A 17,587-nucleotide genomic window follows, 5' to 3' on the forward strand; every position below is an offset into this window, starting at 1 on the left:
ACAAATAAGGGTACAAATTCCTCCTGAGAGTGAGGCTTTTCCAGGGGTAGTCATGCAGGGAGAGCTTTAGGCAGTGGTCCTCAAACTCTAGCTAGTGTGCGTCAGCAGTAGCACCTGGGGGGCTTATTAAAGCACAGTCTCCAATTCGTAAGTCTGGGGTGGGGCCTGATAATTTGCCTAAGTTCCCAGGTGATGCTGATACTGCGTATCTGGGGCCCATGCTTTAAGAACCACTGTCCAGTCATAAACCTTACCGTTATCCTAACATGGTAGTTCTCAAACTTGAGTGAGCCTTAGAACCACCTGGGGGACTTGTTACAAGTTTGCTAGGCTCCACCCTACCTCTGCCCCCCGAGCTGCTGATTCAGTAGGTCTGGGATGTGGCCCAAGAGTCTGCATTTCTAGCAAGTTCCCAGATGATGCTGGTCCAGGGGCCATACTTTGAGAACGGTTGCTTTAAATAATCAATTTCCAAATTCTCAGCTGTCATCTATACCTTTATTTGTTTATTTTTTTGAGATGGAGGCTAGAGTGCAGAGGCGCGACCTCGGCTCACTGCAACCTCCGCCTCCTGGGTTCAAGCAGTTCTCCTGCCTCAGCTTCCCGAGTGGCTGGGATTACAGGCCTGCGCCACCATGCTTGGCTAATTTTTGTATTTTTAGTAGAGATGGGGTTTCACCATGTTGGTCAGGCTGGTCGAACTCCTGACCTCAAGTGATCCGCCTGCCTAAGCCTCCCAAAGTGCTGGGATTACAGGATGAGCCACCGTGCCTGGCCTATGTTTTCTTTTTCTGGAAGTTTTTACCTGGACTAACAGTGTCAGCAGGGCTGTGTTCCTTTTGGGAGGTTCTAAGGAAGAGTCCACTGTGTTGCCTTTTCTGGCTTCGGGAAGCTGCCTGTGTTCCTTGGCTCATGACCCCTTTCCATCTTCGAAGCCAGCAATGCCAGTTGGATTCTTCTCATGAGGTCATCTCTCTGGTTTTGACTCTTCTGTCTCCCTCTTTCCCATGTAAGGACCCATGTGATTATAGTGGGCCCACCCAGGTAATCCAGGATAATCTTCCTATTTTATTTATTTTTTTGAGACAGGGTCCCACTCCATCGCCCATGCTAGGGTGCAGTGGTACCATCATGGCTCACTGCAGCCTCAGTTTCCCAGGCTCAGATGATTTTCCCACCTCAGTCTCTCGAGTAGCTGGGATTACAGGCACGCGCCACCATGCCTGGCTAATTTTTTTTTTTTTTTGAGACAGAGTTTCACTCTGTCACCCAGGCTGGACTGCAGTGGTGCGATCTTGGTTCACGGCAACCTCCGTCTTCCAGGTTCAAACGATTCTCCTGCCTCAGCCTCCTGAGTAGCTGGGATGACAAGTGCCCGCCACCACACCCAGCTAATTTTTCTATTTTTAGTAGAGACAGGGTTTCACCATATTGGCCAGGCTGGTCTTGAACTCCTGGCCATTTGATCCACCCACCTCGGCTTCCCAAAGTGCTGGGATTACACACGTGAGCCATTGAGCCCAGCTTAATTTTTGTAGTTTTTGTTGATATGGGATTTCATCATGTTGCCCAGGTTGGTCTTGAACTCCTGGGCTCAAGCTACCCTCCCACCTCGGCTTACCAAAGTTCTGGGGTTACAGGCATGAGCCCTATTTTAAAGTCAGCTGATTAGCAACCTTACTTCCACCTGCAACCTTAATGCCTCCTTGCCAAATAATATACTCATAGGTTCTGGGGATTAGGCTGTAGGCATCTTTGGGGGAACCATTATTTTGCCTACCACACTAATATTCTATGTTACCCTTATAAAACACCTATCCAGCTTTGGCACTGGGAGGCCAATTCCAGTTCTTCCTTCCCTCCTTTCTCTGAATAAGCCATTATCAATTTGCTTTTGTAACTGACATATACTTAACATGCAGTAAAGCACACAAGTCTTAAATGTACAACTCATTGAGTTTTTATTAATACATACATAGAAACCCACATAAACACCACCCAGATCAAGACAGAGAACATTTCTATCACTCAGGAAAGTTCCAGCCAGGCACAGTGGCTCATGCATGTAATTCCAGCACTTTGGGAGGCCGAGGTGGGAGGGTTGATTGAGTCCAGGAGTTCAAGACCAGACTGGGCAACACAGCAAGATCCCCGTCTCTACAAAAAAAAAAATTTTTTTTAAAGAAAATTCCCTGGCGCCACTTTCCGGTCAATACTTCCTTCAAGAAGGAAGCACTATTCGGACTCTTATCACCATAGATTAGTTTTGCCACTTCAAGAACTTTACATAAGTGGAATCATGGAGAGGATGTATCTGGCTTCTTCTGCGCCCTGTGCCTAATAGAGTCACCTGTGTTGTGCACGCAGCTGTTGGTTCCTTTTTAAATTACTAAGTCGTGTTCCATTGTATGAATATATCACCATTTACTTGTTCACGCAACCTCCTGTTGGTGAGCGTTTGGGGCGTTACTGGGTTTGATGACTTTGTGGAAGCCTCTCTGTGGATATGTGCAGCCCTCAGTCCATTTCTGGACATCTGCTGTGCTGTCCCTTCACTCTCCTGGGCCTCATCCCACTCTCTGGGCTGCACACACACACAAAATGGAATTGTTCTTCCTGATGTCAATCCTTGACATGTTGAGGCGGCCAACTACCCAGCCCACCACACCTGCTCCTCCCAAGTCAAAGGTTCTGGAGGACTCCACCACCTGCTCCTTATATGCCCCAGCACCCTGACTGTCACAATCCTGGTGAGCGCTGACAGGCCCAGCTTCAGCAGCAGCAGCAGCAGCAAGCACTGTGACAAATCTTACAGACACTGGTCATGCTTTCCCAAGTAAGTGGCTACTGTAAGACTCAGTTAAACTTGCAGCCTCCTTCAAGCAAATACGCGTTGCATCACGGTAAGCCTCGTGTAAATTGTCTTCATCCCTGTCTTCATCTTATTTTTCCTATTTCTCTTGATCTCTAGCTCCTCAATTGTTATCTTGTGGTATTTTTATGAATTAACTCAAAATCCCTTCTTGGGGGGGAAAAAAGGCAGACTGTCAAATGGCTATTTAAAAAAAAAAATTTTTTTTTTTTTTTTTTCGGGACGGGGTCTTGCTCTGTTGCCCAGGCTGGAGTGCAGTGCCACAATCTCAGCTCACTGCAGCCTCTGCCTCCCAGGTTCAAGTGATTCTTCTGCCTCAGCCTCCTGAGTAGCTGAGACTACAGGCGTGCGCCACCACACCAGGCTACGTTTTGCATCAAATGGCTAATTCTTGGCTTGAGAGCACTTCTGTTTGACTTCAGAAAGGCCTGCAGTGAAATTTTATAGCGTGGATTCCAATGATCCTGCTGACAGTGTGAACCCGGAATTCCTGTGTTGAAGTCTCCAGGCTCAGCCAGTGAAGCAGCTGAGCAGCCTGTGATGTGGAGGTGCCTAGGGCCCTATGGCAGGAGTCAGAGTGTGGAACTGGACCTGAGGCCCCCAGATCCTCCTCCCCCGCCTTCAAGGCTCCGCGACCACCCACGGTTAGAGAAGCAACTGCTAGAGCAACCCCTCACCCACCTGCCGGAACTTCCGTTCAGGCAGTGAGACGTTGGCCTCAGCCATAAGCATCCAAGCCGCCGCGATGAGGAGACTGGCTTTCCCACTGGCAGGATGCACTGTCCGTCAGAGATCTAAGGGCTCTCATTGGCCAGCGGTGTGGCAGGGGTGGAGCGCACCATGCTTTGTCCACGTGGTCCCCACGTGAAGGAACCCGCCCTGCGCATGTGAAAGGGCGAGAGCGGCGCGAGATAGGGCCCAGCGCCTCAGATCTTTGTTGGCGACCATGGCTTCGGCTTCTCAAGGCGCTGACGACGGCAGCCGCAGGAAACCCCGCCTGGCTGCCTCTTTGCAGATCAGCCCCGAGCCCCGCCCCTGGCGACCGCTACCCGCTCAGGCCCAAGGTGCCTGGGAGCCCGCGCCCGCGATAGACCACGCGGAGGGCGGGCAGCCCCAGGTCTCGGTGTTGAGGGACAGTGGGCCTGGGGCAGGGGCCGGAGTCGGGGAACTGGGGGCAGCCCAGGCGCGGGAAAACTTGGGGGAACAGATGGGGAGGGCCCCGAGGGTCGCTGTGCCCCCCGCAGGGCTGAGCCTGCCGCTCAAAGACCCACCTGCCAGCCAGGCCGTGTCCTTGCTCACGGAGTACGCGGCCAGCCTGGGCATCTTGCTGCTCTTCCGGGAGGACCAGCAACCAGGTGAGGCCGGGCCGGGGCATGGGTGTGCCAGAGGACAGAGCCGCGGAGGGCTGGGTCCCAGGACGTGGGGAGGGGGTCTGAGGAAGGTGGACCTTGGTCCGTATGCTCAGAGACACCGCCAGAGCAGGACCTGGCCTGAGCCTGAGACCTCGGGGTGGACCCTGCTGTGAGCAGTGGTCTCCAAGAATCACCAGCCACACCAGATGCTCAACTGTGGCAGGGTCACGGCAGGTGAACGTTCTCTCCACCTGACATCCAGGGAGACTGAGGCCCCTGGGTATTTCTGCATACGTTTTTAGAGCCACTTACATGCAATTTAAGTTGCCGTGCCAGCATTGGAGACAGCGGAATGAGAGTCACTCCCCTGACTCAAAGACGTTATTAAGCACAGTTTGGTAAATGTAACACTGTGTATGTGATACAGAGGTAAACCGTTATTTCCTCTTCTTCAGTACATACCCCTCAAACCCCTTGACTCAGTGTGTGTGTGTGTGTGTGTGTGTGTGTGTGTGTGTATTTAAGCCAGGGTCTTACTCTGTTGTCCAGACTGGAGTGCAGTGGAACAATCTTGTCACTGTAACTTCTGCCTCCTGGGCTCAAGTGATACTCCCGCCTCAGCCTCCGGAGGAGCTGGGACTACAGGTGGACTCCACTACACCTGGCTAACTTTTTTTTTTTTGTAGTGATTATGTGGTTTTACCATGTTGCCAAGATTGGTCTTGAAATCCTGGGCTGAAGCTATCCGTCTGCCTAGGCCTCCAAAGTGCTGAGATTACAGGCGCGAGCCACCACACTTGGCCCAAGGTTTTAATTTAAAAGTTAATTGCAGATATTATGCTCCTTACCTGTAAGACATTATGCTCCCTACCTGTAAATACGTTCACGTGTGTGTGTGTGTGTGTTTTTGAAACGGAGTTTCACTCTTGTGGCCCAGGCTGAAGTGCAGTGGCACGATCTTATCCCACTGCAACCTCTGCCTCCCAGGTTCAAGTGATTCTCCTACCTCAGCCTTCCAAGTAGCTGGGATTACAGGTGTCCACACCAAGCCCGGCTAATTTCTTTTTGTATTTTTGGTAGAGATGGGGTTTCACCATGTTGGCCAGGCTGTTCTCAAACTCCTGACCTCAGGTGATCCGCCCACCTTGGCCTCCCAGAGTGCTGGGATTACAGGCTAGAGCCACCTTACCCAGCCCTCTTTTTTTTTTTTTTTTCCTTTGAGAGAGTCTTGTTCTGTTGCCTAGGCTGGAGTGCAGTGGTGAGATCTCAACTCACTGCAACCTTTGCCTTTCGAATTCAAATGATTCTTGTGCCTCAGCCTCCCGAGTAGCTGGAATTCCAGACTTGTGCCGCTGTTCCCAGCTAATTTTTTTGCGTTTTAGTGGAGATGGGTTTCACCACGTTGGCCATGCTGGTCTTGAATTCCTGTCCTCAGCCCCCCAGAGTGCTGGGATTACAGGAGTGAGCCACTGTGCTTGGCCTCATATATATTTCTTGAGAACAAGGGCATCTCTTATGTAACTACAATACAATTATCAAATCCTGGAAATTTAACATTGATATACTACGATCTTCTAATTTCTATTCACATTCAAATTTTGCCAGTTGTCCCAGTAATGACCTTGTGGCCATTTTTTCCCACCCCAGTATGACGTTACAGTTAGCTGTCATACCTCTTTAATCTCTTACCTGAAACAGTTCCTGTCTTTGTCTTTCACAATATTGATGTCTTTGAAGAGTAAGGGCTGGTAGTTTTGCGGATATCCTTCAGCTTGGGTTTGTTTCCTCAGGACTGAGTTCAGGTGATATGTTATTGAAGTGATGTCCAGTTCTTGGCCACGCATCTCCCCAGGAGGTTTGCAATCTTGGTTTGTCCCCTGGCTATGTGAGCTGCGGGGATTTGACTAGGGTTGCATCTACCAGATGTCTTCACTTTCTTCTTTGTGCTGAATAAGTCATCCAGGGGCATTTGGAGATCTTGCAGATATCCTGTCCCCATAACATTGTCACTTGTGGTTTTGATGGTTCTCCCCAGATTCAGTCGCTGTTAGGATGGCAGCCACGTGCTGGTTTTCTAAGGCCAACATCCCTTCCACGTCTGTCTGTGGTTGCTGGTTGTGATGCCCGTTTAGAGCAGACAGATCTCAGTGCTAGTGAGGAGTGCTGAAATGGGTTCCCTTCCAAAAGGGAAGTCCCCAGAGGGGCAGGCCTTGGGAGAAACAGTTTAGCAGCAAGTACTGTGAAATTAAATAACCCTGCACCTTTGACCATGTGATCCCAGTTCCAGATTTTTCATCTATCTCTTTTGTGTTATAAGTAACACCCAAAATGATACTGTTTCATAGAAAAGGTGTTCAAATACAGGGCCACTGGAGGAGAGGAAATAAAATCAATGTGTGTGTGGCAGGTGGAAGTGCTTGGCGGCTTCTTCCTGAGAACAGGGTGGCGTGGGCTCTGGAGAGGGGACCTGGATATGGGTCCTGACACAACTTGGGCAAACTGCCTGCCCTTTCTGTTCATCTGTGCAATGGAGTCACGCATCCCTGTTGTAGAGGAGTTGGGTGAGGACTTGGTTGAGTCAGCGATGGGTCACAGCCTGCAGAGGCACTCAAGGGTGTGCGCGACATGGGGTGGAGATGGAGCCCGGTGGGGTAAGGGAAGGGCAGTCAGGGTCTCGTTATTCTGGCTGTCCTCGATGTCAGGTGTCAGGAGGAGGCAGAGGTGGTACCTGTCACAGGGCCGAAGGCCGGGGGGTTCCTTCCTCACCTTGCTCCCTCCCCAGGTCCCTGCTTCCCCTTCTCTGTGAGCGCGGAACTGGATGGGGTGGTCTGCCCTGCGGGCACTGCGAACAGCAAGACGGAGGCTAAACAGCAGGCAGCGCTCTCTGCCCTCTGCTACATCCGGAGTCAGCTGGAGAGCCCAGGTAATGGAGGGAGGGCCAGGCAGCTGAGCCGCAGCTGGGGACAAGAGGCCCAAGGCCGGCAGTCCTGTGGGGAGGCTGAAGTGGCTGTGCGTGTGGGCAGGAGGTGGGTTGCTGTACGAACCATCTGGGCATCAGGACATCACCTGCAGGGAGCTGGGGCAGGGGACAGGTGCCGGTCTCTGCTTTCATGTCCTCTGGGGACACTGGGGGTAGGGAGTGCTAGAAGAGCAGCTCATGGAATGTCCTGTGTCTGGAAGATGAAAACTTCCTCTCCCCTGTTCCTTGGCTTCCTGAGGGATGGAGGGTGTGCCTTGGCACCCACACCAGCCCATCCTCCTTGTCTCTTCCAGAGTCCCCCCAGACCTCCAGCCGGCCTCCACCGCCCCCCCTGAGCGTAGGTAGGTGAGCTCTCGCGGACGCAGGCTCTAGTGTTGAGGGGAGAGGCGTGGGCCCCCTTCTACCTGCACTCTCTCGCCCCGGCACAGACAGCATCCTGACCCACGGGCAGCGCTGCGCAGCCTTGGTGAGCGCCGGCTTTGACCTCCTGTTGGACAAGCGCTCGCCATACTGGGCCTGTAAGGGGACTGTGGCTGGAGTCATCCTGGAGAGGGGTAGGGATCGCCCCAACCCCGGCCCTGGCCCCCTGGGAAGGGCCCCCTCGAGCTGCTTACCTTAGGCTGGGCCCTCTCTGCCCTCCCTGCACAGAGATCCCAGGTGCCAGGGGCCACGTGAAGGAGATCTACAAGCTGGTGGCCCTGGGCACCGGCAGCAGTTGCTGTGCCGGCTGGCTGGAGTTCTCGGGCCAGCAGCTCCATGACTGCCATGGCCTGGTCATCGCCCGCAGGGCCCTGCTGAGGTGAGGGGCTGTGGGGTGGGTGCCTGACAGCAGCCTTTGCCGGGACAAGGTCATCCCCAACCACCCTCTACCTGTCACTCCTAGGTTCTTGTTCCGGCAGCTCCTGCTGGCCACGCAGGGGGGCGCCAAGGGCAAGGAGCAGTCCGTGCTGGCCCCCCAGCCGGGGCCCGGACCCCCATTCACCCTCAAGCCCCGCGTCTTCCTGCACCTCTACATCAGCAACACCCCCAAGGGCGCGGCCCGTGACATCTAGTATGCAGGGCCCCTGGGGCAGGCGGGGGATGGGGTGCCCTCGGTTGGGCTGCTGGGTGGGAGCCAGGGTCAGAAGAGTGGCCCTGATGCTGGTGTCTGTCCCCTCCCGGCCTGCAGCCTGCCCCCCACCTCAGAAGGCGGCCTCCCGCACAGCCCGCCCATGCGCCTGCAGGCCCACGTGCTGGGGCAGCTGAAGCCTGTGTGCTACGTGGCACCCTCACTGTGTGACACCCACGTGGGCTGCCTCTCAGCCAGTGACAAGCTGGCGCGCTGGACTGTGCTGGGGATCGGTGGCGCCCTGCTGGCCCACCTGGTGTCCCCACTCTATAGCACCAGCCTCATCCTGGGTGAGCACGTGACGAGGGCTGGAGGGTGGGAGGGGAGGGCAGGGAGGTCACTCACCTTGTCCTGTCCCTTCTGCCCTGCAGCTGACTCATGCCACGACCCTCCGACTCTGAGCAGGGCCATCCACACCCGGCCCTGCCTGGACAGTGTCCTGGGGCCATGCCTGCCACCTCCCTATGTCCGGACTGCCCTGCACCTGTTTGCAGGGCCCCCGGTGGCCCCCTCTGAACCTACCCCTGACACCTGCCATGGCCTGAGCCTCAACTGGAGCCTGGGGGACCCTGGCATCGAGGTTGTGGATGTGGCCACTGGGCGTGTGAAGGCCAAGTGAGAAGGGCTCCCTGGGGCCGGGGTGACGAGGGTCCTGGTGATGGAGGGCTCCATGCATGAACTTCCTCGCCTCAGGTCTAAGCCCAGCTCAACCCCTTACTAGCTCCTGTGACTCCTGTGACAATGTCACAGTGTGAGAGGAGGTAGTGCGAGGCGTGTGGCAGGCCTGCTGGTCCAGCTTGTATCTCTCTTATCTCAGTGGCATCCCCTCTTCATCCAGTGCCACCCTGGGGCCTCCCTCCCGTCTCTGCAAGGCCTCCTTTCTCCGGGCCTTTCACCAGGTGGCCAGGGCTGTGGGGAAGCCCTACCTACTGGCCTTGAAGACCTACGAGGCTGCCAAGGTCGGTCCCCGTCAGTCCCGGTCCCTCTCCAGCCTTGCAGTCCCTGCCCCCTGCAGGCATCTTCTCTCACGCCACCTCTCATCTCCTCCCCTAGGCTGGGCCCTACCAGGAGGCTCGCCGGCAGCTCTCTCTCCTCCTGGACCAGCAGGGCCTGGGGGCTTGGCCCTCGAAGCCACTGGTGGGCAAATTCAGAAACTGAAGCCGGCCTCGGCGGGCCCAAGGTCCTGGAGTCAAGCTGTACCCTGCTGGGGGAGTGCCCTGTCTGAGGAGGGTTGTTGGGGAGAACGTGGGTTGTGCAGGGTGAAACTGGGGCTGAGGGAAGGAGGAGCCTGCCGTGGTTGGGAGGCTGCTGCTGCACATTTGGGCTTGAATAAAGAAGTACTTCTTGTGACTGTATAGTTGGCTGTGTGTTTTGGGGTGGCCAGGGGCCCTTTGTTTGCGGGGAGAGCCCCTCACTTCTCCTTTGGGAAGCCCTGTGTTCACTGGGCCCCCACCTGCATCCTCTCACTGAGCCACTGAGTTGTCACCCCGGCCCCTGTTCACAGGGCTGGAGGCAGGTTTAGGAGGGGAGGTGACCTCCCCTGGTTCCTCCTGTTTTCCAGCCTGTGTGCTGGGGGAGGCCACTGAGGCCATGGGTTGTGGGGGTTGTTAAGGGCAGGAGGAGGGCAGGCTGCTTGGGTGTGTGAGCATTTTGTCCTCTGGCCACGACTGGGGCTCCAAATCCTTGCCTTTCTGGGCCCCTAGGATGGGGGAGAGTGGCAGAGAACGCCCTTACCTGGTGAGAGCTTCAGCTGCTGTGGTCCTCAAGGGTGCTGTGGGTGTCGGTGCAGCCCCGTGTTGAAGGATGCGGGGAGGGCATGAGCAGCATCAGTCCTTTCCCTGGGCTGCCCGGCTGTTTGACCCGGGCCAGTCATTGGACTGCTAGAGCCTGCGTCTTCCACCGTGGAGAGGGACGGTGCTCCTGCCCGGTGTGGGCTCGGCCGTTCTCTCTCCTTTTCCCCCAGGGTAGCATAGTAAGCCCACATGGCAGTCAGGCACTCTGTTGACTCTGGATGTGGAGAGAAGACGGTAACACTAAAAGCCTGCGCGTGTGTGCACACACACATACACGCCCCTGGAGCCTCGCCGGCATGGGCGTTGTATCCATTGAGCCAGGAGCACAGCAGCTTTGAAGTCCAGGGACCTGGGACCAGGGATGGTAGAGGACCATGGCCAGCCCTGTGACCCCCACCCCGTGACTCCCTCCCTGCATCCCCAGCAGTTGCAGGGCTCAGAACCACAGGCTGCTCTCCCCGTGGGCCTTGGGACACTGGTCAAAGATGGTGTGATGGTTAATTTTGTGTCGACTTGACGGGGCTAGGGGATGCCCAGATGGTGGGTAATGCATTATTTCTAGGTGTCTGTGAGGTGTCTCTGGGAGGGATTAACATCTGATCATTGGGCTGAGTAAGGAGATTGCCCTCCCCAGTGCAGGCAGGCACCATCCAATCCATTGAGGGCCTGAAAAGAACAAGCAAGCAGAGGAAGGTGAATTCACTCTCTCCGCTGGAGCTGAGACATCACAACTCCTGGGTCTCTGGCCTTCAGACTTGGACCAGGACTCACACCATTGGTTTTCCCTGTTCTCAGGCCTTCGAGTGTGGGCTAGAACACCATCACCCGGGCCCCCAGCACTCACAGCAATTGGGACTGCTTAGACTCCGTATCGTGTGAGTCAATGCCTCACAATACAACTCTATGTATCCTGTTGGTTCTCTTTCTCTAGAGAACCCTGAACAATGCAGACAGCCCCCTCCAGAGCTGTCACTCGGGGCCAGGCCTGATGTTGAAGTCGTGAGATTGGGTCCTCTCCCTCCAACCCCCTCTTGTCTCTGCCACTGGGCGTGTGTGGCCATGGCCATGGCCAGCCACTTAACCTCCATGCATGTGCGTCGACTCTTCTAGAGAAATAATCACAGGGCTGGTCCCAGGTGTGTGTTCCTGGCCAGCCTGCCTGTCTGCAGGCCGGGGCTTTCCCTCTGCTTCCACTGGGCTCATGCTGTCTCCTTTTCCCACAGTGATGATGACATGGGAGAATCTGAGGGAGGTGGGGTGGAGGAAACGGCACCAGTGGACAGATCAGATAGCTCCAGCAGGCCCCAGCCCGAAGTGTGGCGTATCTGTTCTGTTTTAACCTCCCACAGCTCGCCATGATAGATGCAATCATTGCCTCAGCGTACAGGTGAGGAAACTGGCAAGGTGCGGTTAGGTAAGTTCTGGAAGAGCACCCAGCACCTGAGGTGGGCTGGAGCTGTGGTAATGTGCAGGCCGCCGGCCTTCCAAGCCCTTCAATGGCAGTCACCACCCACAGCTGCAGCTAGATTTCCTTACATGACCTTGGATGAAACTCTGAGCCCCAGTTTGCTCATTTGTAAAACAAGGACTAGGTGATATCCTTCCTAACATTCCCTCGCGTTCTCTGCTCTGCTCTTTCCCGACTGCTGCAGGAGGTCAGGAGGATGCCCAGAGCTGCAGGCTGGCAGGCTGCGGAGGGGGGGGGTGGGCGAGGCTGGAGCTGGGAGCATCAGGTTGGGAAAATGGCAGCAGGGAGGGCTGGAGAGGGGAGCTGAGGCAGGAGGAGCTGCAGTTCACATGTGCAAAGGACAGGAGGTGAGCCCTTGCCGAGGGAGGAGGACTACAGAGAGAGGCGTTTGCACCAGCAGGAAGGGTCCGCAGGGCCTGGAAAGCCAGGAAAGCACCAATTTCTTGTTTGAGAAAACAAAGATTTTTACCTTAGGTTTTGCTTTTTTAAAAAAACAAAAAACAAAACCACGTGTCAGGCCAACATTGAAATAATTATTTCTCATGGCTCTTTTTTTTCAGGGATGGAGCAGGGGGTTTAAAAACACCCAAACCTATTAATTAGCCTGTGTATTACACATTGTTTTCCCCAGGAAATGATTTAAATTGATTTTCTTTCTGTACTGCAGTAGTAACTACAACCAGATCTGGAAATATACCAGCCATTTCAAACTTCAGTTGGATGCAGTGAGCCTTTTGGTATTCATTAATCACATAATCACTGGGTAAATAAGTTATTCAAATTGACATTAACTCTGTTGTGTTCCGCCAAATAAATAATATTTGTCCCCACATTGCATAAATCTGCTTGTCCAATCCTTTCCTCCCAAGACAGTCTTTTCACGATACCAGAGTCGCTCAGTTCTTTTGACTCAGCTTGTTCGTTACTGCGGGGTGATGATGAAAGCCACTTTTGAAATGCAGATCTGTTAATGCCTAGTTGGCCGTATCTCCTCTGGGTGATGTTTTGCCAACAGTAGCATATTCAAATTGGGAAGTGATGTAATTTCACTTGGCACAAGTCAAGTGGTGCCTCCTCCGAGTGCCATCCCGTCACTCCATCCTTCCTCCCGCAGCCCAGGGCACCCTCTGTTCCGGGCTGACCCGTGCGTTGTCTTCACTCCGGGACAGAGTGTGCCGAGTGGAAGTGTGGACCTGGGAAGTCTCTGGGAGGCCAGGGCGCCGCTCTGTCTCCCCAATCCTCAGTTTCCCCACTTGCCAACTGAGACGGGGTCACAGACACGCAGCCTGCAAGGCCATGGTGAGATGAGGTGGGAAGTGCACCCAGCACTGGTCATGGCTCGCGGCAGCCCTCAGCAGTGACTGTCATCAGGCCTGTCTGCCATTAGCTCCTAGCATGGGGCCTTGTCCCTTTCTCTCCATCTCCTCCTGTGGGGTCTCCCACGTAGAAGGTGCCCAACAAGCAAGCACTGAATGGAAAATTAGTTAACTAGAGGATCACTTGCAGGAGTGTAACCCACCCCTATATAGAGAGAGACCAGAAACACTGTCCTCAAAACCCTTTAGAAGACAATTTGAAAATTTCCATTGTGCTCTGAGCCCTTTTCCTCTGCTCTGGAGCAGTCAGTGAGGACCTAGAGAAAAGTTAGTGAGTGTCTAGAAGAAAGTAAATTGTTACCTTGCCTCATGGTTTAGTGGTGAAATTACCTTTTAAAAATTATAGTTTTAAAGATACATATATATTTTCTGTCACCCAGGCTGGAGTGCAATGGAATGATCTCATCTCACTGCAACTTCAGCCTCCCAGGTTCAAACGATTCTCCTACCTCAGCCTCCTGAGTAGCTGGGACTACAGGTGCCCGCACCATATCTGACCAATTTTTGTATTTTTAGTAGAGATGGGTTTTCACCATGTAGGCCAGGCTGGTGTCAAACTCCTGGCCTCAAGTGATCCACCAGTCTCGGCCTCCTAAAGTGCTGGGAATACAGGCATGAGCCACCATGCCTGGCCTAAAAGATATTTTTTAAATCGATTTTCCTGGGTATCCAGAGGCAGCAGGATGAAGTACCCTTCCCTCTGTGCCATGCAGAAACATTAACTCAAATTGGATCACACACCTAACGCAAGAGCCCAAACTGCAAAACTCTCAGAAGAAAACATAATAGTAAAACTTTATGACCTTGAGTTAGGCAAAACTTTCTTAGATACATCATCAAAAGCATCATGATAAAAGAAAAGATAGAAAAATTGGGACTCCATCAAAATAAAAACCTTTGTGTTTCAAAGGGTACCATCAAGAAAGTGAAAAGAAAACTCACGGAATAGGAGGATATACTTGCAAATCATATATCTGATAAGGGACATATGTCTACAATATATAAAGAACTCTTACAGCTCAGTAATAAACTCAACCCAATGAATGGGCAAAGGATATGAACGGACATTTCTCCAAAGAAGATACTCAGGCCAGGCATGGTGGCTCAGATTTGTAACCCCAGCACTTTGGGAGGCCAAAGCAGGTGGATCACTTGAGGCCAGGAGTTTGAGACCAGCCTAGCCATCTTGGTGAAACCCCATCTCTACTAAAGATATAAGAAAAAATTAGGGCCGGGCGCGGTGGCTCAAGCCTGTAATCCCAGCACTTTGTGAGGCCGAGACAGGCGGATCACGAGGTCAGGAGATCGAGACCATCCTGGCTAACACGGTGAAACCCCGTCTCTACTAAAAAATACAAAAAATTAGCCGGGCATGGTGGCGGGCGCCTGTAGTCCCAGCTCCTTGGGAGGCTGAGGCAGGAGAATGGCGTAAACCCGGGAGGCGGAGCTTGCAGTGAGCTGAGATCCGGCCACTGCACTCCAGCCTGGGGGACAGAGCGAGACTCTGTCTCAAAAAAAAAAAAAGAACAAAAAAAGAAAAAATTAGCCTGGCGTGGTGGCAGGTGCCTGTAATCCTAGCTACTCAGGAGGCTGAGGCAGGAGAATCACTTGAACCTGGAAGGCAGAGGTTGCAGTGAGCCGAGATCGTGCCACTGCACTCCAGCCTGGGTGACGAGCAAAATTCCATCTCAAAAACAAATAGTATTAACAAAGAAGATACTCCAATGGCAATAAACACATGCAAAGACACTCAGCACCATTAGCTATCAGGGAAATGCACACCACCATGCTAATGACAGCTGGAGGTGTTGGTGTACACATGTGGTCCCAGCTACACAAGAGGCTGAGGCAGGAGGATCACTTGAGCCCAGGGGGTTGAGGCTGCGGTGAGCTATGATTGTGTTACCCTGTACTCCAGCCCGGGTGACAAAGTGACATCCTGTCTTTAAAAAAGTGCAATCTCACTTTACCCCCACTAGGATGGCTATAATAAAAAAGGCAGATAATAGCAAGTGTTGGTAAAGATGTGGAGAAATTAGAATCTTCGCGCACTGCTAGTGGGAATGGAAAATACTGCAGCCTCTGTGGAACACTTAGGCAGCTTTTCAACTGATCAAACATAGTTAATATGTGACCCAGCCATTCCGCCCTTAGGTGTAAACCCAATAGAATAAAATATATGTCCACTCACAGATCTGCACACCAGAGTTCACAGAAGCACTATTCATAATAGCCCTCAAATGGAAACAATTCAAGCACCATCAACTGATGAACGGATAAAGGAGATGTGGTTCATCCATATCATGGAAATTATCCAGTCATAAAAGGAGTGAAATAGTGACATATGCTACAACATGATTAAACCTTGGAAACTTCATGCTGAGTGAAGAAAGCCAGACACAAAAGGCGATGCATTAGATGATTTCATTTACATACAATATTCAGAGTAAATAGACAGATGTGTAGTGGCCTAGGTCTGGGGAGAATGGAGGAATGGTATGTGTGTGTGTGTGTCTGCTAATGGATGTGGGATTTCTTTTTAGAGTGATGAAAAATGTTCTAAAATTGAACATGGTGATGGCTGTACAACTCTGAATATGCTGAAAACCATTGACCTGGAGTTCAAGATCAGCCTGACCAACATGGAGAAACCCCGTCTCTACTAAAAAATACAAAAATTACCCTGGCACAATGGCTCACATCTGTAATCCCAGCACTTTGGGAGGCCAAGGTCGATGGACCACGAGGTCAGGAGTTCAAGACCAGCCTGGCCAATATGGTGAAACCCCCATCTCTGCTAAAAATACACAAAAACTAGCCGGGTGTGGTGGCGCATGCCTGCAGTCTGAGCTACTCAGGAGGCTGAGGCAGAAGAATTGCCTGAACCCGAGAGGCAGAGGTTGCAATCAGCCGAGATCGTGCCACTGCACTCCAGCCTGGGTGACAAAGAAAGACTCTGTCTTAAAAAACAACAAGGCGGTGGCTCACGCCTGTAATCCCAGCACTTTGGGTGGCCAAGGCGGGCAGACCACGAGGTCAAGAGATCGAGATCATCCTGGCCAACATGGTGAAACCCCATCTCTACTAAAAATACAAAAATCAGCTGGGTATGGTGGCACGCACCTGTAATCCCAGCTGTTCGGGAGGCTGAGGCAGGAGAATCACTTGAACCCAGGAGGTGGAGGTTGCAGTGAGCTGAGATTGCGCCGCTGCACTTCAACCTGGTGACAGAACAAGACTCCATCTCAAAACAAAACAAAACAAACAAACGAAAACAAAAATTAGCTGGGTGTGGTGGCAGGTGTCTATAATCCCAGCTACTTGGGAAGCTGAGGCAGGAGAATCACTTGAACCTGGGAGATGGAGGTTGCAGCGAATCGAGATCATGCCACTGCACTCCAACCTGGGTGACAGAGCAAGACTCCATCTCAAACAACAACAACAACAACAAAAACCATTGGCTTGTACACTTGAGTGAATGGTATATGAATTATATCTCAGTAAAGTGGTTATGTGAAACATCTTAAAGTTCCATTTTCTTGAAAGTCAGGATTTCTTTTACAACGCATTGCTGTCTTGAAAGACCTGATCTGGGCCGGGTGTGGTGGCTCACGCCTGTAATCCCAGCTCTTTGGGAGGCTGAGGCGGGCAGATCACCTGAGACCAGCCTGGCCAACATGGTGAAACCTCATCTCTACTAAAAATACAAAAATTAGCTGGGTGTGGTGGCACGTCCCTTTAGTCCCAGCTACTTGGGGGCTGGGGCAGGAGAATCACTTGAACTAGAGACGGAGGTTGCAGTGAACCAGGATCACACCACTGCACTCCAGCCTGGGCAAAAGAGTGAGTGAGACTCTGTCTCAAACTGAAAAAAGACCTGATCTTCCTGATGTCCTTGTGCCTGCCTTGGGTGCATGCTCAGACGCTATGGCAACAAAAGCCAGGTGCTGCGGCTCTCACAGGAGTTTACTCCCCACAAGGCAGTCTGGAGTAGATGGCCCGGGACTGGACGGGTGTCTGCCGCCCTCACCTTGAGGGGAGGCGGCCTCCTCTTGTAACTGACCCACAGGTTCCTCATCCCCCCTGCTCGCTTTCCTTTTGGTCCAGACTTAGTCACAGGCCACGCCTCACAGCAGAGGTGGCTGGGAGATGAGTCTGACTGCAGCTCCATGTTTCTTCACTAACAGGACAGTGCGGGGTGGTGGGGAATGGTGGTGTCAGGGTCAGTGGTCTTTCTCACAGGGTGCTGGGAAGGACAGCCAGGCCCCACCCCGCTGTACCCCCGAGAAAGGCCTGGCCATGGCAAGGGAGCCTTCTGGCTGCATGGACCCAGGCCACATGCCCCGCATCACCCTGGGGAGTTCCACCCTCTACCCCCTCCTGCCCTGACCACATCTCCTTACTCTGCTCTGTCACTTTCTCTGCTCCAGACATAATGGCCGCCATGATCAAGTACGTTCCTACCTCTGAACCTTTGCATGTGCTGTTCCTCCTTCTCCAAGGTGTGTCCTCCAGAGGCCCTCACACCTCACTGCCCCTCCCTTCTCCGGGAATTCTCGAATGTCATGGCTCAGTGAGGCTTTCCACGGTCACCCTCTGCAAAATTGCAACCTCTCCTTAGCAACCCCCACGTGCCTC

At 53.0% G+C, this 17,587-nt stretch overlaps 1 protein-coding gene across 1 annotated transcript; it reads left to right on the forward strand.

Annotated features, from left to right (window-relative positions):
- Positions 1-3,818: 3,818 nt before the first annotated feature.
- ADAD2 (adenosine deaminase domain containing 2) lies at positions 3,819-9,660 on the forward strand. Its single transcript, XM_023226871.1, is given in 12 exon segments — positions 3,819-4,227; positions 6,570-6,785; positions 7,007-7,147; positions 7,498-7,545; positions 7,633-7,758; positions 7,824-7,835; positions 7,838-8,003; positions 8,088-8,255; positions 8,373-8,602; positions 8,684-8,927; positions 9,151-9,271; positions 9,366-9,660. Coding segments are annotated over 12 exon segments (1,986 nt in total). The 3' UTR covers positions 9,471-9,660.
- Positions 9,661-17,587: the final 7,927 nt, after the last annotated feature.

This window comes from Piliocolobus tephrosceles, chromosome 17 (assembly GCF_002776525.5).
Source record: "Piliocolobus tephrosceles isolate RC106 chromosome 17, ASM277652v3, whole genome shotgun sequence".
In the NCBI taxonomy this organism is placed as follows: domain Eukaryota; kingdom Metazoa; phylum Chordata; class Mammalia; order Primates; family Cercopithecidae; genus Piliocolobus; species Piliocolobus tephrosceles.